The 20,867-nt window shown below is 46.2% G+C and overlaps 1 protein-coding gene across 1 annotated transcript in view; it reads right to left on the reverse strand.

Annotated features, from left to right (window-relative positions):
* The window catches only part of MBD9 (methyl-CPG-binding domain 9), a 97,858-nt gene extending 84,073 nt beyond the window's left edge, over nucleotides 1-13,785 (reverse strand). The window contains exon 1 of the mRNA XM_086519473.1: nucleotides 12,745-13,785. Within this exon, the coding sequence (XP_086375599.1) occupies nucleotides 12,745-13,505 (761 nt within the window). The 5' untranslated portion in view covers nucleotides 13,506-13,785. The remainder of the gene's footprint in view (nucleotides 1-12,744) is intronic.
* Between the last annotated feature and the right edge of the window lie 7,082 nt (nucleotides 13,786-20,867).

Genomic DNA, 20,867 nt, shown 5'->3' on the forward strand with positions numbered 1-20,867 from the left:
AACAGTGCCTCTTGCCATGCGTGATACAAATTAATGGCATCACCGGCAAGGTACATGGCTGTTGTCAAAACCTTGCTATTTCTTGTTATCTTAGTTGTCACAAAATAAGCATTAAATTGATGCAACCAAGAATGAATAATAGTAGCATCCATCTTACTATCATACTTACCGAACGTCAACTTCTCCATGACGGTCCGAATCTCTGCTTGTGCTACTTGATAAACTACCAACATCTTTGGCCGCTCGGGCTTCGAGGTGAGTACCTGTAGGACCAACTCTTGCATGCGTTGGTCTCTCTACACCTCGTCTTTCTTCGGTTGCCAAGCGCGCTTGCTCACGCTCACGCTCCAAGGCTACCCTTCTGTCTTCGGCCGCCAAGCGCGCTTGCTCCCACTCACGCTCCAAGGCTAACCATCTTTCTTCGCACTCGCGATCCAATTCTGCGTTTCTTTCCTCGGCCCCAAGCGCGCGTGATCACGCTCGCGATCCAAGGTGGCACAACGTTGTAGCATCATGTCCATCATCGTCTTGACCAAAGCCTCCATAGGATTTGGTACAAAGCGTGGCGTAGATGGGAAAGGGGGAGATCGAAAAAACCTCCTGGTGGGGCAAATTCTTCACCGCCACCGCACAGTATCCATTCCGCTTCGCATGATGACCATACACTGAGATCCTGGGTACTTCAGTCCACGAGGAACTTGGATTCTTGTGGTTCTTGTGGTTCTTGGGTTCTTGAGGTTCTTGAGTCCTTGAGGTTCTTGAGGTCTTCTTTAGAATGCAATCTGGGTTAGAGAAGGCTTTTCTCTTACCCGAGCTCAACTCTTCCCTGCGGGCGCACCCCTTGGCGGCCTTGCGCTCACACCAGGGTTGCTTTTTCCCAACTCACGTCGATTGGCCGACCGCTATGTGCACGGTCCGTTCTCAATGAGTGAACAGAGGAACAAGGGGAGGCTGGACAAGCCCTTCTTTCTTGGGTTACCTGTCGCAACAAGCAAAAAATTTATTGTGGTTCTCTTCTTCAGTGATACAGAACACTACCAAAGCTTTGATACCAATGTAAGGTGCAGCGGAAGTGAATGTTGAACTTTGCTCAAGATGAGTGCTCCGAATTGTGCTCAAGGTAAAAGGAAGGGAGAGCCTTCCGTTCCTTTAGTGAGAGAATGCAAATGATCACAAACAGACACTGTAATGAAGGCGTTGAGACTGGAAGAGAGAGAGAGAGAGAGAGAGAGAGAGAGAGAGAGAGAAGAATACGACACCAGACGGTTCCCAAACCCTCCTCCAAGGGCCCCCCTCTCTATGGCAAGAGAGATCTATGCTATTGATTGCACAAATCTGGTACAATGGTCTAGATGCAATGGACTTGCCGACGATGTCGACGACAATGATGACAACAATGAAGACGGGCTGAAACTTGAAAAGCTATGGGCTGAAATCTGAAAATTTGCTAACTGTTGAATTCTGACACTGTGTCGGCGAGGACGGCGGTGGCGACGACGCGACAACGATGCGCTGAAAACGCAGATGCTGAAATCTGCGGACAGCGGGCTGAATCGGACACTGGCTGATCTGACGGTGCGTCGAGGATCTGCTGCACGTAGGTGAGATCTGCGAGGCTAGGGGCTGCTTTTGCGGTGTCTTAAGTGCTAAAAACTGAAAACGCTGATGCTATCAGCAAGGTGCAAAAACGCTAGGCCTACTCTGGGATTTGCAAAACGCCAGGCTGAATCTGGAATCTGCTAACGCCAGGGCTGATCTAGGATCTGCAAAACGCCTAGCTGGACTGTTGCCAAAATGCTGGTCGTGATCTGCTATCGGCTGGAAACGCTAGGTCACCTGCCAGTCTTGCTGAGAAGCTACACTGTAAGTTGGTGGACTTCTATTGCCTCTTCTACCAGATAGTGCTAGCGCTAGATTTCTTTTGTAGAACTTAGAAAATTTGCCCTACCCATTTTCCCAATAAAGTCACTTATTCATAATAAGTGAAAAATGGATAAAATAGGGGAAATGGATTCTGTGCACTGTAAAATGCTCATGATGGGTACTGACTCTCACGCTGATGATCATGCTGTGTGCAACCAGAGGATATGCAACTACTTTAAGTGCCTGGACATGCACGGCCTGTGCACAGGCTCACAAAGGTGCCAGAACACTTCCTAAGCTAACCTGAACCCTAGACCTGAGATAGCTTGTAGATGTGCACGTCACATCCAGTCCATCCGTTCCGGTATGAACTGCTTGTTCAAAACGGCCAGCCGTTCCGAAATGTTCCCTGGCTTGACTGGATCCCGGAACGCCGTTCCAACATCCCCCCCCCCCCCCCCCCCCCCCCCCCACCCCCTAAATATGCGTTCCCCGGTAACTATGAGCTCTAGAGTTGATTTGCACTCCCGATGTGAGAGGAATGAAGGGTTGAAAGCTTGATGCAAAAACGCAGATCTGCGACGAAAAACGCAGCAGATCTGTCGCGTAAAACAGGGTTGAAAACGCAGATCTTGATGACAGTGATGATGGCCAGCAATGGGGCACTCCATGCCGGCGAGGGAATGGCCGAGGGGAGGCTCGATGGGCTGTCGAAGTACCGGACCACAACAAAATGCCAACGAATGCAGATCCAAACCGTTCTGTCGCGAGAAGGGGCTGAATTCTGAAGGTGAAACTATCGCACATCCGCCCACACGGGAATCCGATCGACGCGGGGAATGGCTCGTTGGATTCCTCTAACCTAAAACTACATGCACATCATGCCAAATGCCCACCGTAGTGTAATGACATTTGTCAAAACGCATGTACAAACCATTTATGCAAGAGGGTTCCAAAACTGGAAAACCTAATCTAATGGATTTGCCCGAACATGCAAGCCTTGCGAACACGCTCACAAAAATGCCGGTACTAATCCTCCTAAAATTATGGACACTTCTATCTAGCAAGAAGGAGAAAAGTGGCTCTAAAAGTCGATGAAGCATGTCCATGTGGCACACAGAGCCACGTGCACGTGACATCCCCTCCTCCTTAAGGTGAGGTACTAGTACCAAACTCCATGCATGCCATAAGATGGTCTTGGATGAAGTTCCTTCTAGATGATGTCCTCCACAGTGACTTTTGTGAGATAGGCTCCCCAGGGTGATGTGGAAATGTCCAAAACACAAGGATGGTGATGATACATCTACTCGCAAACAATGGATTGCCTCTTGGATCAACGATGCCCTTGTTGGTTACCGGCCAACACTAACCTTTGCTGCCCCAACTCGGATGGTGTGAACCAAACTGCAAACCGGATGGATGATCGTAGAGCGAATGGCTGGATATGCAAACGCCGATCTCCACGAAGGTTACTGGCTAGCCTATGCTGCCTGTAAGCAAGAAGATTGGCAAGAGCCAATCCCTCGCCGCATCATGTGCTCCCACTGTTGTCCATCATTGGCTCCATCATCATCTGTATTTTCAGCCCTGCTTTACGCGACAATTCTACTCCGTTTTTGCAGCCAGCTTTAAGCCCTTGATTCCTCTCACATCGGGAGCGCAAATCAGCCCCAGATCTACCCTTGGTAGCTATCAGCAACTGTCACCAGGAGGTGTATTTTTCCTGTTGCCTTCCGTAAATAAGTATTAGATATATTTATTTAATTTTTACTTGTTTGTCCCAAAACCCTTGAAAAGGTGCAAGTGGACATTGCATGGCCAGTGTGAAACGACTACAGCCAAATGGGTTTCTCACATCGGGGATCTAGGTCGGTCAGACAGGGACTGCCCGGGCCAGTTAGCACTGTATTCTGATGAGTATGGAAGCTCGTGTGCGCCAAACTGGAATTTGGGCCACTCGTCAAGTCACTGCAACTTTATAAGTTGAAACTTGAAAGGGGCCAGTAACTTAACCCACATTGTAGATGAGTAACTTAACCCACATTGTAGATGTTGGTCAAATGGTAGTCTTCAATGATGGTCAGGAGACCGATAGGGACGCCATGGAAGCATCTCCTAAAATTTAGGGAACTGCTATTTTTGACCGGAAAATGTGTTCGCGTCATTAGCTCTGGAATGACAAGGGGAACATTTTATTGCTCTGCTGCCAAGTCAACTGACGCACCAGTTGAGATATTTTTAGCAGGGAAAGCCCAAACTCGAAAACTGGGCGACGTGTCAGCCTGTGAGCGATTCTGCCACTCTGGGAGGCAAAAACGAGCTGCATATCAACAAAGGGGGCACCATTTTCAGCCTGAGGTGGATTGTAGCAAGTACAGAAGCTATGGAATGCTTACCTTGCCCTCTATGCACAGTATGGTGACGGGAGTGATGCCCCGCACGCTACATACTGCTCTCTTTCTCCCCTACGTACAGTATGTTATGCCCCACTAGTGGGCTTCTCATTTGACCTATGTACAGTTCTGGGGGTTTATGCGCGTTTGCCAAGGCAAGAGCCTTCTGAACAGGAACCGGATTAGCTAATTGCTAATCCCCCACAGGTACGCACAATTCCATCATGAAAGATTGCGAGTTTGGAGAGTTTTCTCGCGTGAAAACTCGTCCAATTCACAGGGGAACTGTCCCATTGCGTGCGGGAGCCCTTGGGACACGCGTAGGCGTGTTCGCTCCGCTAAAAACGATCCGAAACAGGGAATTACAGCCTGCTGTGTTTTTCTGCAGGTTTAGGGTTTCGCACCTAAACTGCAAGGGAACATCGGGGGATCCTCGTGAGAGCCTTGGGATGCGTGTACATTCTTTTGGGCTCCCGGCAGTGAAAAACAGAGAATTACAGCCCGCTGAATTTCTGTGACAGCTTACCAGAAAGCTTCCAGATATCGAGGGAATCCGTCCTAGACAGGTGTTTTTGACCTACAGGGGTTTTTGTGCCGTTATGCAGTCGAAATCCGGTCGAAAACCTGCGTTTTCAGCCCTCGCCAGGTTTGGACAGCTTTGTGAAAGCTTGTGCTAAGTGGTCGGATCGTCTACCTTAATTTGAATAAAGAAATACCGAAAAGGGCGCCAGTCTTTGGGGCCTACAGGGTGTCGGTCTCGTGTGCGCAGTGACATTCTAGTCGCTGGACGCAACTGTGTTCTCTTCCCTTCTCAGTGCTCTGTGTAAAGTTAACAGGTAATTGAAATAGTACCGCCCTCTACGTTGTACCGGCCGGTTATAGCAACCCCTCATCGAGACGAATCCAAAGGCGCATCAAATCAGCCCCGGAGGTGCTTCATTTTAAAAGGTTACCGTGGCGACATTCCCCATTCGAGTCAGTAGAGTCTGCGTTGAGGTGTTGCAAGTGTGCACATTCCATTTACGCAGTCAAAAGCAAATACCACATCGGCAACGGTGTGGAGGCCCTTGAGAGGGTTGATTGGAACTCTCTCTCTCTCTCTCTCTCTCTCTCTCCCTCTCCCCGTTGGATAGATCTTTCAGGTCTCTTGGGATAGTTTCCTACGACGTTAAAATACTCTTCTTCTCCGGTGTGTGTTGTGAGAGTGAGCAATAGAAAGAGTGTGAGCCACACGCGCCGAAAACGCTGGAGAGAGAGAGAGAGAGAGAACACAAGTGCTCTGCAAATGATGCTCTCAATACACAATCTTAATGACTACAAGACCCTAAGCATTCTATTTATAGAATCTTAGGTTGAGGTAGGGCAAAATGTGTAACTGGTGCAAAAAGCATAAAAGCCCAAAAATGGCTAAAAATGTGTGCACCCAGCCAGGCTCAGAAAATGATCGGCCGGACACATGCTAAAGTGTCTGCCCATGCAATCTACATGATGTGCGATGGGTGGCCAACCAGGGACAATCACTAGCCGTACAAAATGGCGAAGCAACGGTGGAGTAACTCTAACACCCCCTCTCAGCACCGGATGTTGAGACAACACAGAGTCGTCGAAGGTGAGAAGCCAAAGTCCAGTGAGGTATAGCCTTCGCGAAGATGTCTGTTGCATTGTCCGCTGTAGGAACATACTCCAAATGAAGATCTCTAGCCAAAACCTGCTCTCGAGCATAGTGGTATTGCACCTCAATGTGCTTTGTCCGAGCGTGAAAGATAGGGTTCTTGGCAATAGCAATGCAACTCTGATTGTCGTACAAAAGATGAGTCGTAGCAGTCCGGGGAAAACACAACTCTCCCAGTAATCTCTGTAGCCATATGGCCTCACAAGCAGCATAGCAATCTGCTCTGTACTCCACCTCTGTAGAAGATAGCGCAACAGTGGGTTGCCGCTTACTGCTCCATGAAATGGGTCCCAAGCCGAGTGTGAAAACTACTCTTGTAGTAGAGCGCCAAGTATCTCGATTTCCTACCCAATGTGAATCGCACCAACCAAGTAAGGTGCAACCCTTGGAGTGACCATAGAACACACCATGGTCAAGGTGCTGCTGATGTACCGCAAAGTAAGTTGGGTACATTGCCAATGTCGTTGAAGAGGTCGGGTATTGAAGGAACTGAGGACAGAAACTGTGTAACAAATGTCTGGTCGGGAATAAGTCAGCCATACGAGGCAGCCAACAACATTCCTGTACTGCTTCAAATCAATCCGTGGGGAAGGATCGTGAAGCGATGCGTTCTCTCCGGGCTCAAGAGGAGTGCCAATCGGTCTGCAACCTGTCATCTGGAATCTCTCCAGGATAGCCTTTGCATACTTCCACTGAGAAAAGAAGATGCTGTCTAGTGTTTGAAAAATCTTGAATCTAAGAAAATAGTGAAGAAGCCCAAGATCAGTCATCTCAAAACACGTCTCCGTAGCTTTTATGATCGACTTGATCCTGCTAGTCCATGAGCCGGTGAAAATGAGATCGTCCACATAGACAATCACTATCACAACCAAAGAGCCATCAGAGACAACATAAAATTGGAATCTGATGAGGTACGTTGTAACCCCAGCTTCCCGAGAAACTAGTCAAGTGTGAGGTACCACTGTCGTCCAGCCTGCTTCAGTCCATACAATGCTTTCCACAATTGATAGACCCAATCCTCCTTGCCTGGTATACAAAACCCAGGAGGTTGCTCCACATAAACTTCTTTATCCAAATCTCCATTCAAAAAACGCACTTTTGACATCCATCTAGAAGATAGGCCAACCAAAGTTGGCTGAGAGAGCAAACACTGTGGGTATGGTAGTCGTGCGAGCGGTGGGAGCAAAGGTCTCGTCAAAGTCCACGCCTGGTCGTTGTGTGAAACCCCGAGCAACAAGTCTCACCTTGTGTTTGTCGAGAGAACCATTGGCCTTACACTTTGTCTTGGGAAATCCATTTCGTAGAAACCACCTTTCGCTTGTTGGGCCTGGGAACCAAAGTCCAGGTTTTATTCCACTTGATAGCCTCCATCTCTGTCTGCATGGCACGTTTCCAGCAATCGTGTTGGAATGCTTCCTCCTTCGAAGAAGACTCAACTGGTGAAGCTTGAATCTAAGACATGAGTGCAAAGTTCACGAACTTTGCGCCATCATAAACTTGCCTTTGCTTGAGGCGTGCACAACGTCGAGGCTGTCCAGGGTCTGATGAGTCTAGTAACTTCGTGACTCCAAAGGAAGAAACCATAGAGTAGAGCTAGAGCCAACCAAGAACTAACTTCTCCTTGCGAGGTGGGACCGCCTCCACCGAAGGAGAAACATCATCTATATCAAAATCGGAATCTGACATGACATGATCGGGTGAAGTAATTGGCTGCGGTGTAGAGGGAACAAGAACAAGGGTAGGATCAGGTGTAGGAGGTGGACGAGGAGGAGGTAGGGAAGGTATAGGCTTAGATGCTACCCCCTCTGCAGGTGTGCTGAAGAGCTCCATGAAAGTCACATCACGGCTAGATGTGGTGGTCTTGCGTCAGGACGGTCATAAAGGCGGCATCCGTCAAACTCTCGTGAATAGCCAACTTCTTCGCCTTGAAGTCTAACTTCTGTCACTTCTCCTTTGGCACATGGACAAAGGCCGAACACCCAAAAACTCGAAAGTGTGAGACGGAGGGCTTGCGCCCGTAGTAAGCCTGATAAGGAGTCATGTCCTGCAAAGCATGGGTAGGAGAACGGTTATGGATGTAAACCACCGTGTTGCACGCCTCTGCCCAGTAAACCCGGGGCAAAGAAGCATGCGCAAGCATCGCACGAGCCATCTCCATGATAGTCGATTCTTCCGCTCAACAACTCTGTTCTGGGAAGGAGTGTAAGGAGTAGTCAGCTGGCGTTGGATACCCTCTGACTTGCACCACTGTGCAAAGTCCTTCGAGGTGAACTCACCCCCTCTGTCTGAGGGAATACATTTGACGTGCAAGTCCTCCTTTTCAATCATCGTCTTCCAATTTCAAACGAGACTAAAAGCCTCCGACTTGAGCTGTAAGAACAAAGCCCAAGTGTACCTGCTGAAATCATCCACAAGCACAAGCAAAAACTGTGAGCCAGAAAATGAAGGAGTGCTCATCGGGCCACATAGATCAATGTGGACCAATGCAAGTGGTGTCGAAGCTCTATTGGATGCCTGTTTCGGAAAGGCAACCCTGTGTTGCTTGCCCATCTGGCAAGCCTCGCATAGGCCTGATGGGGAGCGCATCGCTGGTAAACCCTCCACCATAGAGGTCCTAGCATCCTGTTGTGTTGAAGTTGCTGATAACATAGATGTGCATATCGTGCATGCCATAGAGAAGAAGACTCCGTGGTCCTAGACAGAAGAGCAGTAAGGCGGTATAGGGAACCATCACGCTCACCGCGTGCAAGGATAGTACCTGTCGTAGAATCAGAAATGGTGATTGTGTCACTCCCAAAGTGTATGTCAACTCCCTGAGTCCAAACTCGACACAAAGAGAAGGTTGAAGACCATGTTCGGAACGTAAAGCGCCTCCACTGAACTGAACTTCTGGTCAATCTAGCCTGTGCCAGACACTAGAATCTCATGGTTGTCACCCATAGTGACGGTCTACCCATGAGTCTCCCAGAGAGAGCTAAACCATGACTGTTGGGGAGTCATGTGAGTAGTGGCTCCACTGTCAACAACCCAAGTACCTGACTGCAATGTAGCAAGAGCGTGGTTCGTCGTCGCGACAAGAGTGGTCCCCGCCGTCTCGTGAGAGGCTACAACTGCCGTCGAGGTTGTCTATTTCTCCCTGTTGGCCTCGTCTCGCTTCTTCTTTCTGCATTATGATTCTCTATGCCCTTTCTTGTGGCAATGGTAACATTCGATGTTCTTGTTCTTCTTCTTCTTCTTACCTTTACCTTTCTTGTTACCTCCTTGAGCTGTCAAAGCTCCTTCTGCATCAACAGCACCTCCGGCTCTAAATGCAGAGTGCCCCTCAGGGAAGGGAGAATCTAGTCCCCAAGTGGGAGAAGAGGTACGTCCAAATGTGAGCAAACTATAAAAGTAGGGATCAAAGTGTGGGGGAGGCTTGAATAGTAAGAGGCCAGCCATCCGTGCCGAGGTGATGTCGCCTCCAACAGAGACAAGGTCGTCCCAGAGTTCTCGCATACGGCGGGTCAACCCATCGAGTGAGTTGAAATCCTTGAACTGGAGGTTGTACAACTCCCATTCAAGTGTGATCTGTCTGGCAAACGAGGTCTCCTCAAACTGGTCAAGAATCCGTCTCCACAATGAATGTGCATGCTCCTCTTTGGAAACTTCCTTCGTGATGCGGTCCGAGAGGTTCATCATAAAAAAGGTGAAGACCAGAGTTACCGGGGAACGCCATCCCATGGGCAGGGAATGCCGGAACGGCGTTCCGGGGGGGTTACATGGCCCGGAACGGCTGGGAATGGGCAGATTTTCAGATTTTGGTGATTTGTCTTGTGAGCCTTCCCCTTGTTAAATGTCCCTTCCCCCACCCCTTACCTTCACTATGCACACAAGCTTTCAAGGGCCAAAGCTAAAGCTCTACCCTCTCGACTCTCGACTCTCAAGCTATAGCCTCTTTCAAGCTTTGAAGTCTAGACTCTAGAGTCTACAAGGCTAAAAGCTCTCCCCCTCTCTCTCAAGCTCCCTCCCTCTCTCTCTCAACTTTAAGCTCTCTCTCGAGTCTCTCCCCCCTTCCCTCTCTCCCCCTCTCAAGCTTTCAAGTCTACACGACACACGTTTGTCATAGTAAGACTGAATGGTCTTCAAATCAAGTGTTTTGTGAGTGTTAAGAGTCAAAGGACTCTGATACTACTTCTATTCAATCACAAAGAGCTTGAAATTGCATTATTTGGGTGTTTTTATGCCTCCTGTTCCGCGTCGTTCCCGTTCCGGGCCCCTCCCCGTTCCCCCGTTCCGCGGGGGATCCCGTCGCCGTTCCCGTTCCGCGTTCCGGGTAACTATGGTGAAGACTCGTATGTCCCGATCCACCCACTCGTCGATCTGGGCTTGAGTGGCGGTGGGAAGGGAAGGCTGAGTAGCCGAATGGGTGAAATCATTCAACCATTCCCAGAGTCGATGGTAGGCAATGATTGTGCGGACTCGTGTCCTCCACATACAATAGTTGTGTAAATCCAACTTCTTCTCCTCAGCAAACTGGGTGAGGGCAAAATTGTTGGATGTAGCGTTGACAGATGCGGACGTAGTCGCAGAAGTGGAAGTGGCCGTAGTCACAGAAGACGTAGTGGCCCCCTTCAAGGACTGTTGTTGTTTTCCCTTCTGCTTCGGAGTCGACATGTCGCGTGCTCAAGAGAGTAGTCCCAGAGGTAGATCGAGAAGATCGCAAGTCACCGATGAAGGTACCGTCTCCAATGCGGTAGCAGTCCATAATAACCGCACAGACAACCACCAGATGGTGTCCTGAAGAGGAAGGAGGTGATTAACCGCACAAAGGGTAAAAACTCAGCGTACTGTCCGCCCTAAAAAACAATGCTGAGGGTGTTAAAACGTTGCTGTAATATAGATTACAGCGTGCCTGTACGCCACCGATCGACGGGAACGTCACAGAGTGTCAGAGGAGGGGGTTCTCGCACTTTTCAACCATCGAGGCGCTGAAAACAGAGAAAAAACAGCAAGTATTGAATACCAAAATGGTGCCGATTAGGTGTAGATATCTGTCCAAAGTGTAGATCTGCAAGTGCCTGTTGGTGGAAGGGTCTCCCGTGCAAGTCTTGGCCGCTCCCAATCGTGCAAGAGGCTTAGCGTTTGCAGAAAACATAGCAACCTCAGAAAACGCAGCAAGTACACAAAAACCGCAGCAAGATCTGAAAACGCATATCTATCCACAAAACGCAACCTGGTCTAGAAAACGAAGGCTGATCTGATGCCGTTTGGGGTGCGTTTTTGCTGCAGAAGGGAAGCGCTAGAGAGGGAGTTTGCATATCAGGCTAGCCGCTATGGATGCAAAAACGCTAGGGCTGAAAAACGCTGATCAGCGTTTTTTGAGTTTTGCCGCGATGGAAGTGCTAGTGCTAGCCTCAGGAGGAAGGATCGATGCAAATTCTCCGCGTCTTGGCGACCGACACCATGTGAGAGTGAGCAGCGGAAAGAGTGTGAGCCACGCGCGCCGAAAACGCTAGAGAGAGAGAGAGAGAGAGAGAGAGAGAGAGAGAGAGAGAGAGAGAGAGAGAGAGAACACAAGTGCTCTGCAAATGATGCTCTCAATACACAATTTGAATGACTACAAGACCCTAAGCATTCTATTTATAGAATCTTAGGTTGAGGTAGGGCAAAATGTGTAACTGGTGCAAAAAACATAAAAGCCCAAAAATGTGTGCACGTCAGAAAATGACCGGCCGGACACATGCTAAAGTGTCCGTCCATGCAATCTACATGATGTGCGACGGGTGGCCAACCAAGGACAATCACTAGCCGTACAACGAAGCAACGGTGGTGTAACTCTAACATGTGTGTAGGGGTGTGTGTGTGTGCGCTAATAAAAAGAGGAAAATGGTACAACCTTTCCTTCACCCAAGTGTGGTAGATTGGTTATGCCATTTCCCTCTTGAATAACAGGTCTTGAGTTCAACTCTCCTCGTCGGATAGATCTTTAAGGTCTCTTGGGATAGTTCCTACAACGTTAAAATACTCTCTTCTTCTCTCTCTCTCTCTCTCTCTCTCTCTCTCTCTCTCTCTCTCTCGGAGTGAGGTCGTGGGAATAAATTTTCTAGAGTCCTCTTTTTGCCAATCACTATCTCATGTAGTAAAGGAGGTAAATAAATTAGAGACATCAAAAGTTTCCGGGGAGAGGAAGGCAAAGAAAGGAAAGACAGCTTTAGGACTTGTGTCGGATCTTTTAGGGATGTAGCGTGGTGAGGAGCCTTTAGTGCTCTATAGATTGTGTGGATCAGGACTGAGGGCAAGATGAGGAGGCACTACTTGAGAGAGAGAGAGAGAGAGAGTAGGAGTAGAGCACGAATGTCCTTTTATTCCCACAATTTTGCAGGTCGCCAACTGATTATAAGAGAGGAGGAGACAAAATGCATTGAGATTGCTGAGTACACTCAGAGAGAAGGCGACAGCCGCTCAGCTAGGCTTGTACTATATGCAAATGACATTCTATCAATAGCCGAGTCATTTTGATGCATTCTGCTCGTTTACACAACAAAATAATTTGTAAGTTAACCTTAGGAAAACAAAGGTGATACCGTTTCAGAACAGAAAAGGAGATACAAAATCCTAATAGGGATTCTCATGCATTCCTTGATTACACAAGACCCAAACAGTTAAGGCTGATTATCATTGCAGTTATGGTTCCCAACAGAAGTACAAACTTGATCATGCATGTACAGCTCTACTGAAAAATGATCATGACTGGTCAGACAAGTATAATCACTTGAAATGAGTAAGCATCGAGCTTTCTGAAACCGAAACACGTGTGCTGAAAAAAAGAAAACATGCCTTGTCACACGTGTTCTTGGTTCATCCAAGATGTTGGAGCTGGGAAACTTCCTTGGCAGGGCAGCATCACTTTCCATATCCTCATCCTTGCCTTTTTTCTGTCGCTTGAAATTCTCCTTGTGACTTGAGCCCAAATTCAGACCACATTCAACCTCGAGAAAATTCTCATTGCCACCCATTACATTGTTATGAGGCTGCGGAGGACTCATTTCCAAACCACCACTAGCCCCAACCTCAGTTGCTTGACCTGAAAATAGATTACCATTGCTACTTTCAACTCCTGGGTGAAACTCTTGTTTCACGTTAATTCTCCCCAAGCGCCAATTTTGTTTACCCTGAATTGCGGTGCATGGCAGGCACACCCACTCATCTAGGGCTGAAGCCTGGCTCTCTCGCAGTTTCAAACATCTTAAGTGAAAACTCTGCCCGCATACATCACAAATCAATGTTTTTTTTCGGGTTTCAGGCTTGCCACAGCAAGCACAAGCTACAAGACTTCCATTTTTTAAGGGGTTCCCTGCTTCACCAGAAAATTCTGCTGCTGCTCCAACATGATTTGTGCGAAGTCGATAAGCTATGGCAATCTGCATGGTGTCTGGCCCCGAATTACTCATGATGGGTGGAGCCTGTGTAGTTGAACTAGTAAGTGAAACACTTTGTGAGGCATGCATGCTTTCTGGCACAAATTGGGCACTTTCAAGTTCTCCAGATGTATCACCTTGCTGGTTCAAATCAATCAACAAGCCTCCTCTACCCCCCATGAGAATGTTAGCTTCTCTGAGCTTACATAAACTCTTTAAACCTGTGAAAGCCACGCCGATGAGGCAAAAGACCAAAAAATGCAAGCCTGTTTCCCAGTGACCCTTGGTTATGGAGCTTCCATAAATCTGGCAACCCTTGAGACAGATCTGTCTGTGGCTTTGGATACAGAGATGAGCCCAGAAACGATGTCGGGCGCTGCCGGTTCACATCCGCGCTTCGCCCCTCCCACCTGCTCGCTCGTTCGTCGAATGTGGAAACCTGGCCTTGTTTTTTCCACTCGTATTTTTAGCATGAGGGTTCGACACAACGTCAAGCGTTCAAACCCGTAGGGTTACAAGTTCCGTGTATGACGCTACTTTTCTAGAAAAGCTCATATCTCCTCGTTTTATTGAAGGGGCTTATCAAAAATAAACTAGAGTGCTCCATTAGCCTGCATGACTGCAAGTGGATACAAGCTGGTGGAACCTGCGAACTGCTTGTGGAGAAGATCGAATTGCTGCTGAGAGAAAAAGATGCTACTAGCTTCATAGCCTTCTCTCTCTCTCTCTCTCTCTCTCTCAAACAGTGGCCAGAGACAAACCTGCAGACAAAGCTCCGAGCTGCTTCTGGAACTTGCGAACTGCTTGTGGAGAAGATCGAACTGCTGCTAAGAGCAACGCAGAATGCTTTTTTTTTTTTATTCACTCAGGAATTGGCAGCTTTTGATGGCGTAGTTTTTTTTAGAGCTTTTTATCGCAGCCACGTGGGTTAATGAGAGTGCAGGATGCTTTTTTTATTTTATTCACTCAGGAGTTGGTAGCTTTTGATGGCTTAGTTTTTTTTAGAGCTTTTTATCGCAGCCACGTGGGTTAATGAGAGCACAGGATTGAGATTTTGGCTCCTACGCTAACGAAGTAACTAGAGTGCTTCGTTAGCCGCATTTGTATTGAATTGAAGTGAGTCCGAGGGTAAGAGAAAGAAAGAACCTAAAAGAGAAAATCTTAGAGAGAGAGAGAGAGAGAGAGAAAGAGAGAGCTTTTGCTTTGTTTTCCACAAATCGTATTACCTTCAGTTGACATGGTCCTATGTTTACAACACCATGATCTTCATGTCCCAATTTTGATATGTCTAAACATGTCCTTAGCTTTTAAATTGTATTAATTCTTTGATTTAATCTCTCTCTATTGCGTGCATTCTCATCATTTGTATAAGTGTGGTTGTGTCATTTGAAGATTCAATAAGAGTATATATCCCTAGAGAAGAAAATGGAGAGAGAGAGAGAGAGATATACCTTAGAAAGTTTTCTTGTTCCTTAATTAGTATCGTCTCTAGTATATTACGATCATGATGCCCCAATTTTGAGTCGTGTACCTCGCAAAAGAACCATAAGAAGGGTTAGAATTTATATAAAGCGATGATATAGATCATTTGAAATATATTCACTTTTAGATGTTGTTCCTTTTTTTATGTTTGGAAGAAAAAAAAAGCATGCAAGTCTCCTTGCATGGGGGAGTTTGCACACTCCTCCCCAATTTTTATGATACGAGGGAACGTGCCATTCCCACGACACCGTAGTGTATTCATTTCACTGTGTTCTTAGCGATCAAGAGTAGAATGTGGTAGTTCTTACTCACCCTACACTCAAATATCTTGTGTATGTAAATGTACAATACTTGTGTCCAGGCTTAAGGCAAGCACAATGCTATTTCGCAACAAAGCTTCGTCATTTTTCATAACGACTAAAATGGCAAGAGCAAAACTCTGACTCTGTATCAGAGCAAGCTTGCAACAACGACTTGTGTGGCTGTTTGTGGTGTATGAGATCAATAGTCTATAACTCAGTCAACAACCTGTTCACCACAGGATTGGGTGAAAAAACTAGCCAATGATCTGTCATGCCAAGTTGGGCATAGCCTATGATCAACGCATTCCCGGGGGGGCAGCATTTTAGGGAGGATGCCCAACAAGAACTTTTCATCCTTTCACGGCGGCACGACATTTGGCATACATATTATAGCACTTTCCTTCCTTGCCACAGCCATGTTGGTCATTTCCTGCAAACAAAAACATCTCGGAGAGGAAGCACATCCAGAGCTTCCCTGTTACACAACCATGTTGCACATATTTTGCAATCAACTCGTCCTTGGCTAGCCGTTTCTTGGCATATCTCCCATAAACGCACTCCAAGATACTTCGTCTAGTGAGAAATCCTCACGTCACATCTTGTGATAGCTCATAGCTTGCCTGCAACAGTCATGTTGGCGTATGTTGCAATCAACACACTCCAAGAGACGACAATTTACATAGAAAGCTCATCAAGAAACTTATGTTCAATTATGCTTTCATAAGGGCACCACATTTGGCATACATATTGAGCAAAGCATTGCCAAGCACAACTTGTTTCTCCTTCTCTTCACGTCTGGTAAAAAGAGCCCAGAGCCTCCTTGCCACAACCATGTTGGACATATCCTGTAATAAGCACATCTCCAAGTGATGACATCCTAGAGAGGATGCTCATCGGGACTTTTTGTGCATGCAATGAAAATAGCGCAATGCTTCCTTGTCGCAACCATGTTGGGCATATCTTGCAATCATCACATTCAAACAGATGATAGTTCGGACAAAAAGGTCATCATAAAAATTATGTGCTTTTGTAAGGGCACCACACTTGGCATTCATATCAATTGAAGTATTCCCAAGCACTACATCTTTCATGTAAGGTCACAAGCCTTCAAGGTGCAAGCATAGGTGAACGTATTTGGAGAAAAGCCTTCCCTTTGCATCTGGTTAAAATAGCCCAGAGCTTCCTTGCCACAACCATGATGCGAAACACCACATTTTCCATACAAGTTGTCGGCAAGCATGATATATTTCTCCAACAGTCCCTGACTAGCAACCTCATCCTGAAATTTCTCTCCCATGTCAACGTATTGCGTAAGGCCAATGGCCTTCGAGGTGCAAGCATAGGTGATTGCATCTGGAGAGAGGCCCTCCCTTTGCATCTGTTTAAAACAGCCCACGGCTTTCTTGCATGAGCAATAATGGACATATCCTACAATGAGCACATTCTAAGTGAGAACATCTCGGGCGAGGGTACAACATTTGGCATACACATTCACCAATGTGCAGCTCCTGAAATATGTGCATCTTTGAAGTAACCCATTGTTGTGGAGCTCATTGTGTATTCTATTGACTTGACACATATCCTTATTCTAAGCACAGACCTTAGTCCGGTTAGAAATGAAAAACTTGATGCTTCTGACTCGGTTCCATGTTAATGGGCATATCCTACAATCAAGCGCTCCAAGAGACAACATCATATAGAGTCTTTTCTTTCTGAAAGGTTTGAAAGCCTTGGAGCAACACGAAGCTCAGCTTGGAGATGAAGAATAGCTTGCAGCAATGCACTTTGACAAAGATCCGCTTGCAGCAACGTGAAGACCAGCTTGGAGATGGCAAAGCTTCCCAATAGACCTGAGTGACTAAAATACATTGAGCGCACTAAGAGAATTGCTTGCAGGTGGAGAGGTACCCTCATGTTGTATCTAACCAAAATATTTTAGAGGTTGATCGAGCAACCCTTGTTCGGCACATCTAACTATAAAATCACTCCAAGTGATTTCATATGGTGAGAAAACCTCACTTCAAATCTGGTTAGCCCACGGCTTCAGCCATGTTGGGCATATCCTCCAATGATAAGCTCCAAGAGAAAGAATCCATGAGAGGATGCTGATCAAGAAATTTTTGGATTTTCGTAAGGGCACCACATTAGGCATACATATTGATCAAAATGCCATTAAGCATGACATTCCAGCCCGTGACTAGCAATTTTACATGGATTCTCAAAACCATTTGAAGGTCTTGCGTAAGGTGACCAAATTTCAAAGTGCAAGCATGGGTGAATGCATTTGGAAAAGGCCTTCCCTTTGCATCTGGTTAAAATAGCCCAGAGCTTCACCAACAGACCTAAGTGACTACATGCATTGAGCACACTAAGAAAAGTGCTTGCAGTTGGGGGGGTACCCTCAAGTTGCATCTAACCAAAACAGTTCAGAGGTTGATGGAGCAGCCCTTGTTTGGCACATCCTCCTATAAAAGCACTCGGAGATATTTTGTATGGTGAGAAACCCTCACTTTGCATCTAGTTAAAACATCCCACGGCTTTCGTGCCATAGCCATGTTGGGCATATCCTCCAATCAATGCTGTCACAAAATTCTAATATCTAACCAACCCCAATGATTTTCTCATATTAAACTGATCATTTAATGTGGGAGAATAAACGGGAACAAGGGTTAGGATATAGACATGTGCTTATGGATCTATCTCAACATGGGGCCAAGGTAAAAGGGTCCAAATGAGAGATGGTTTGCTAAAGAGAAATGCTACCTAATGGAGCTTAAAGACCGTAGGGTTAGCTTCATTAAAGACCTCCAAAAGTTACTGTTAAAAAGTCCTTTGACCTTAGGCATGATAGGGCTAACCTTGATGTGGGAATCCTACCCAAGCATGAGGTGCTTGTCGTGCTTGTTGACTAAGGTACTTAAGGTGTTTGTGGGAACCTTTCCCAAGTTTGAGGTGATTCTCATGCTTAAATGACTAAGGTGCTTGAAATGTTCAATTCAAACATGATCTCTTAAGAGGCATAAACGATTTTCATGCTTAAATGACTAAGGTGCTACAAGTGTTCAATTCAAACATGATCTCTTAAGAAGCATAAAAGACACATGTCAAGATCCTCCCCATTTGGCCCTCATGATGCGCTTGAATCCTATTGGATAGGCTTTACAGGGGTCCAATGAGAATTTAGATGCATAAAAACAAATAATTAAGCTCTTTCTCTCAAAGAGAAAAAAAGGACACATGTCCAAATTATATAATTAAATAATACAAAAGAGAGAGAGAGGGGGGGGGGGGGGGGTGGACCAAGCATGAGAGGGGGGCTATACTCTCCCACACACACACACACACCTTCATTGTGTGAAGTGCAAAGTGCAAGAGCTCCATCTCCTTCTCCAAGCTTGTTGAGAAGTTTAGAGCCTACACCAACACTCTTGGCTATGGAATGCAAATCCAACCAAGAGCCATGCTTCAATGCTTAAGCTTTCCATCTTCTTCATCTTCATTATTATGCTATTATGCTATGCTAAGCAAGAAGAGTGATGATAAGCGAGGAACTATTTCTTTCTCTTATGAATAATTCTTCTTCCTCTTCCCTACCCTCATCCCCCGCTAGCTCTCTCCACCTTCGAAGGTGTTTGAGGCCTTGGGACTGAGGCCGGGGATGGTTAATGCTTTTACAAAGTAAATGTTATGCTCATGATGCATGAAGCTTTCCATCTTCATAGCATCACCAAGGTCACAAGGAACACAAAGATTGTATTGTACCAAGTCTCTCTTGATGGGGGAATCTATAATACAAAAGCCTTTTGGAGGGGGGACCGGCTCCAAGTAAATCCGGTTCTCAACTGTTGTCATGTTCTCAAATACTCTCTCTCTCTTGTAAAATATTGTTCATGCCAAGTTAATTAAGTATAACGATTATGTTGCTACCGCTAATTAAGCTCACCCTTTATGTTCTCAAAGTACTCTCATGAAAATGCTCACTCTAATTCTCTTAATTCCGCTATTCTCCAAATGCATAGGCCATTTCCATTACAAATGCGCTCCAAGAGAAGGCATCCATGAGAGGAAGTTGATTAAAAAAAAAAGGATTTTCATGAGGGCACCACATTCGGTATACATATTGATCAAAACACCATCAAGCATGATGTCCCCCTCCAACGGCCCATGACTAGCAATTTTATCATGAATTCTCAAACCCATGTGAAGGTCTTGCAAAGGCTACCAAATTTCAAGGTGCAAGCATGGGTGAATGTATTTGGAATAAGGACTTTCCTTTGCATATGGTTAAAACAGCTCAGAGTTTCCTTGCCACTCCCATGTTGGGAGTATCCTGATTGCAGTTGGAGAGGTGCCCTCAACTTTCCTTTGCCCATGAAAGAGGGTTGTTGTTGCAGGTGCTTGCAATTGTAAACACACCTTCTCGAGAGCGCAATGCATCGTGAATTGAAAGATGTTCATGCCCAATGATAGTTGATCATACTTTTGGATCATTTTTTACATTCCTTGGAGTCTAGGGGCTTCGTCTTACTGTCAATGAGGGGGCCCTAATGCTGACAAGACATGTATCTGAAGGTGCATGTCCAATGTTCAATAACTCCCATCCGCCACATGCCTGCATATGATTAGAGTCAATGACATAGCGAGGCTCTGTGGAATTTCTATGCACAGGTTCTGGTGTTAATGGTGCCTGCCACTGTTTTGTTCGTTTCCACTGCCTTTTGCAGTTCCCTCGTGCTCACACTCGGTACAGAATAGCGCGGTTTTGTTCCCAAAAGCATCGTGGCCAAAAATTTGAGAAAAGGACTTGTGTGTCTCACTTCTGTGAGTGGAGGAGTTGAAAGGGTGAATCTTCTAAGATGTTGATAGGAGGAATGGCACATGAGATCGTGTTGTGATCAATTACAGCATGAAGGGTGTTGAGTTTGGCATTGCATTCGAACAATGAGATGAGAAGGAAGATCAAGGAGCAAAGAGAGATGAGAAGCATGGACGACGGAGGTGGGCTGCACGGAGGCGGAAGCAGAGAGAACAAAGTTTTGTGCGTTGGCTTCAGAGGCGCGGGAGTGGGAGCAAGGGAGTCTAAAGGACTATTTTTCTTTCTTATGTAAAGTTCAACATAGTAAGCACATATACATGGCTGGTCAAGTGGTGTAAATCACCCTTGAATTTGTCAAATCTCATCATTGCATGACTTTAGACTTGATGAGCAACTTTTGAAAGGGAGAGTTCCTTAAATGACATTGGTGAATTGGAATCTCTAGAAGATTCTACCTAATAAGTTGACGAGGGAGCCAAATAGTATTTACTAGTATCAAATACCGTGTCAAATAAAAACCCTTACAAGTGTTCACTATAGACAAAGAGCACTAAAGTGATGAACAAGGCATTGTTGTTTGTGTTTGTAAGTCAAAAAATGCGACTTTAGTTGTTACGTGTGACGATATGCACACAACACGACTACTCATAGAAATTGATTGCAAAGACACAGAGAGCACAAGAAGCAATACACACAGATTGGGTCCAATCTACCCCCATGCACAAAGTGAGCTCCTCCCTCATGCACGTATTTTCTCATATTAATTAAACTCAAAAAAGTTAGCTTAAAAGGAGAGGTACATTTCACTTCGGGTAAAAAGTACTCGCTTCATTGAAAATAGAGTTTGGGTTCGGGTAAAGGCCTTATGGTCACCCGGACACCCCCTACCCTCATTAACTGACTAACCCTTAAATTCCTTCTATAACATAAAGAATAAAGGAT

This window comes from Adiantum capillus-veneris, chromosome 9, assembly GCF_014529385.1.
Source record: "Adiantum capillus-veneris isolate H3 chromosome 9, ASM1452938v2, whole genome shotgun sequence".
NCBI lineage: Eukaryota > Viridiplantae > Streptophyta > Polypodiopsida > Polypodiales > Pteridaceae > Adiantum > Adiantum capillus-veneris.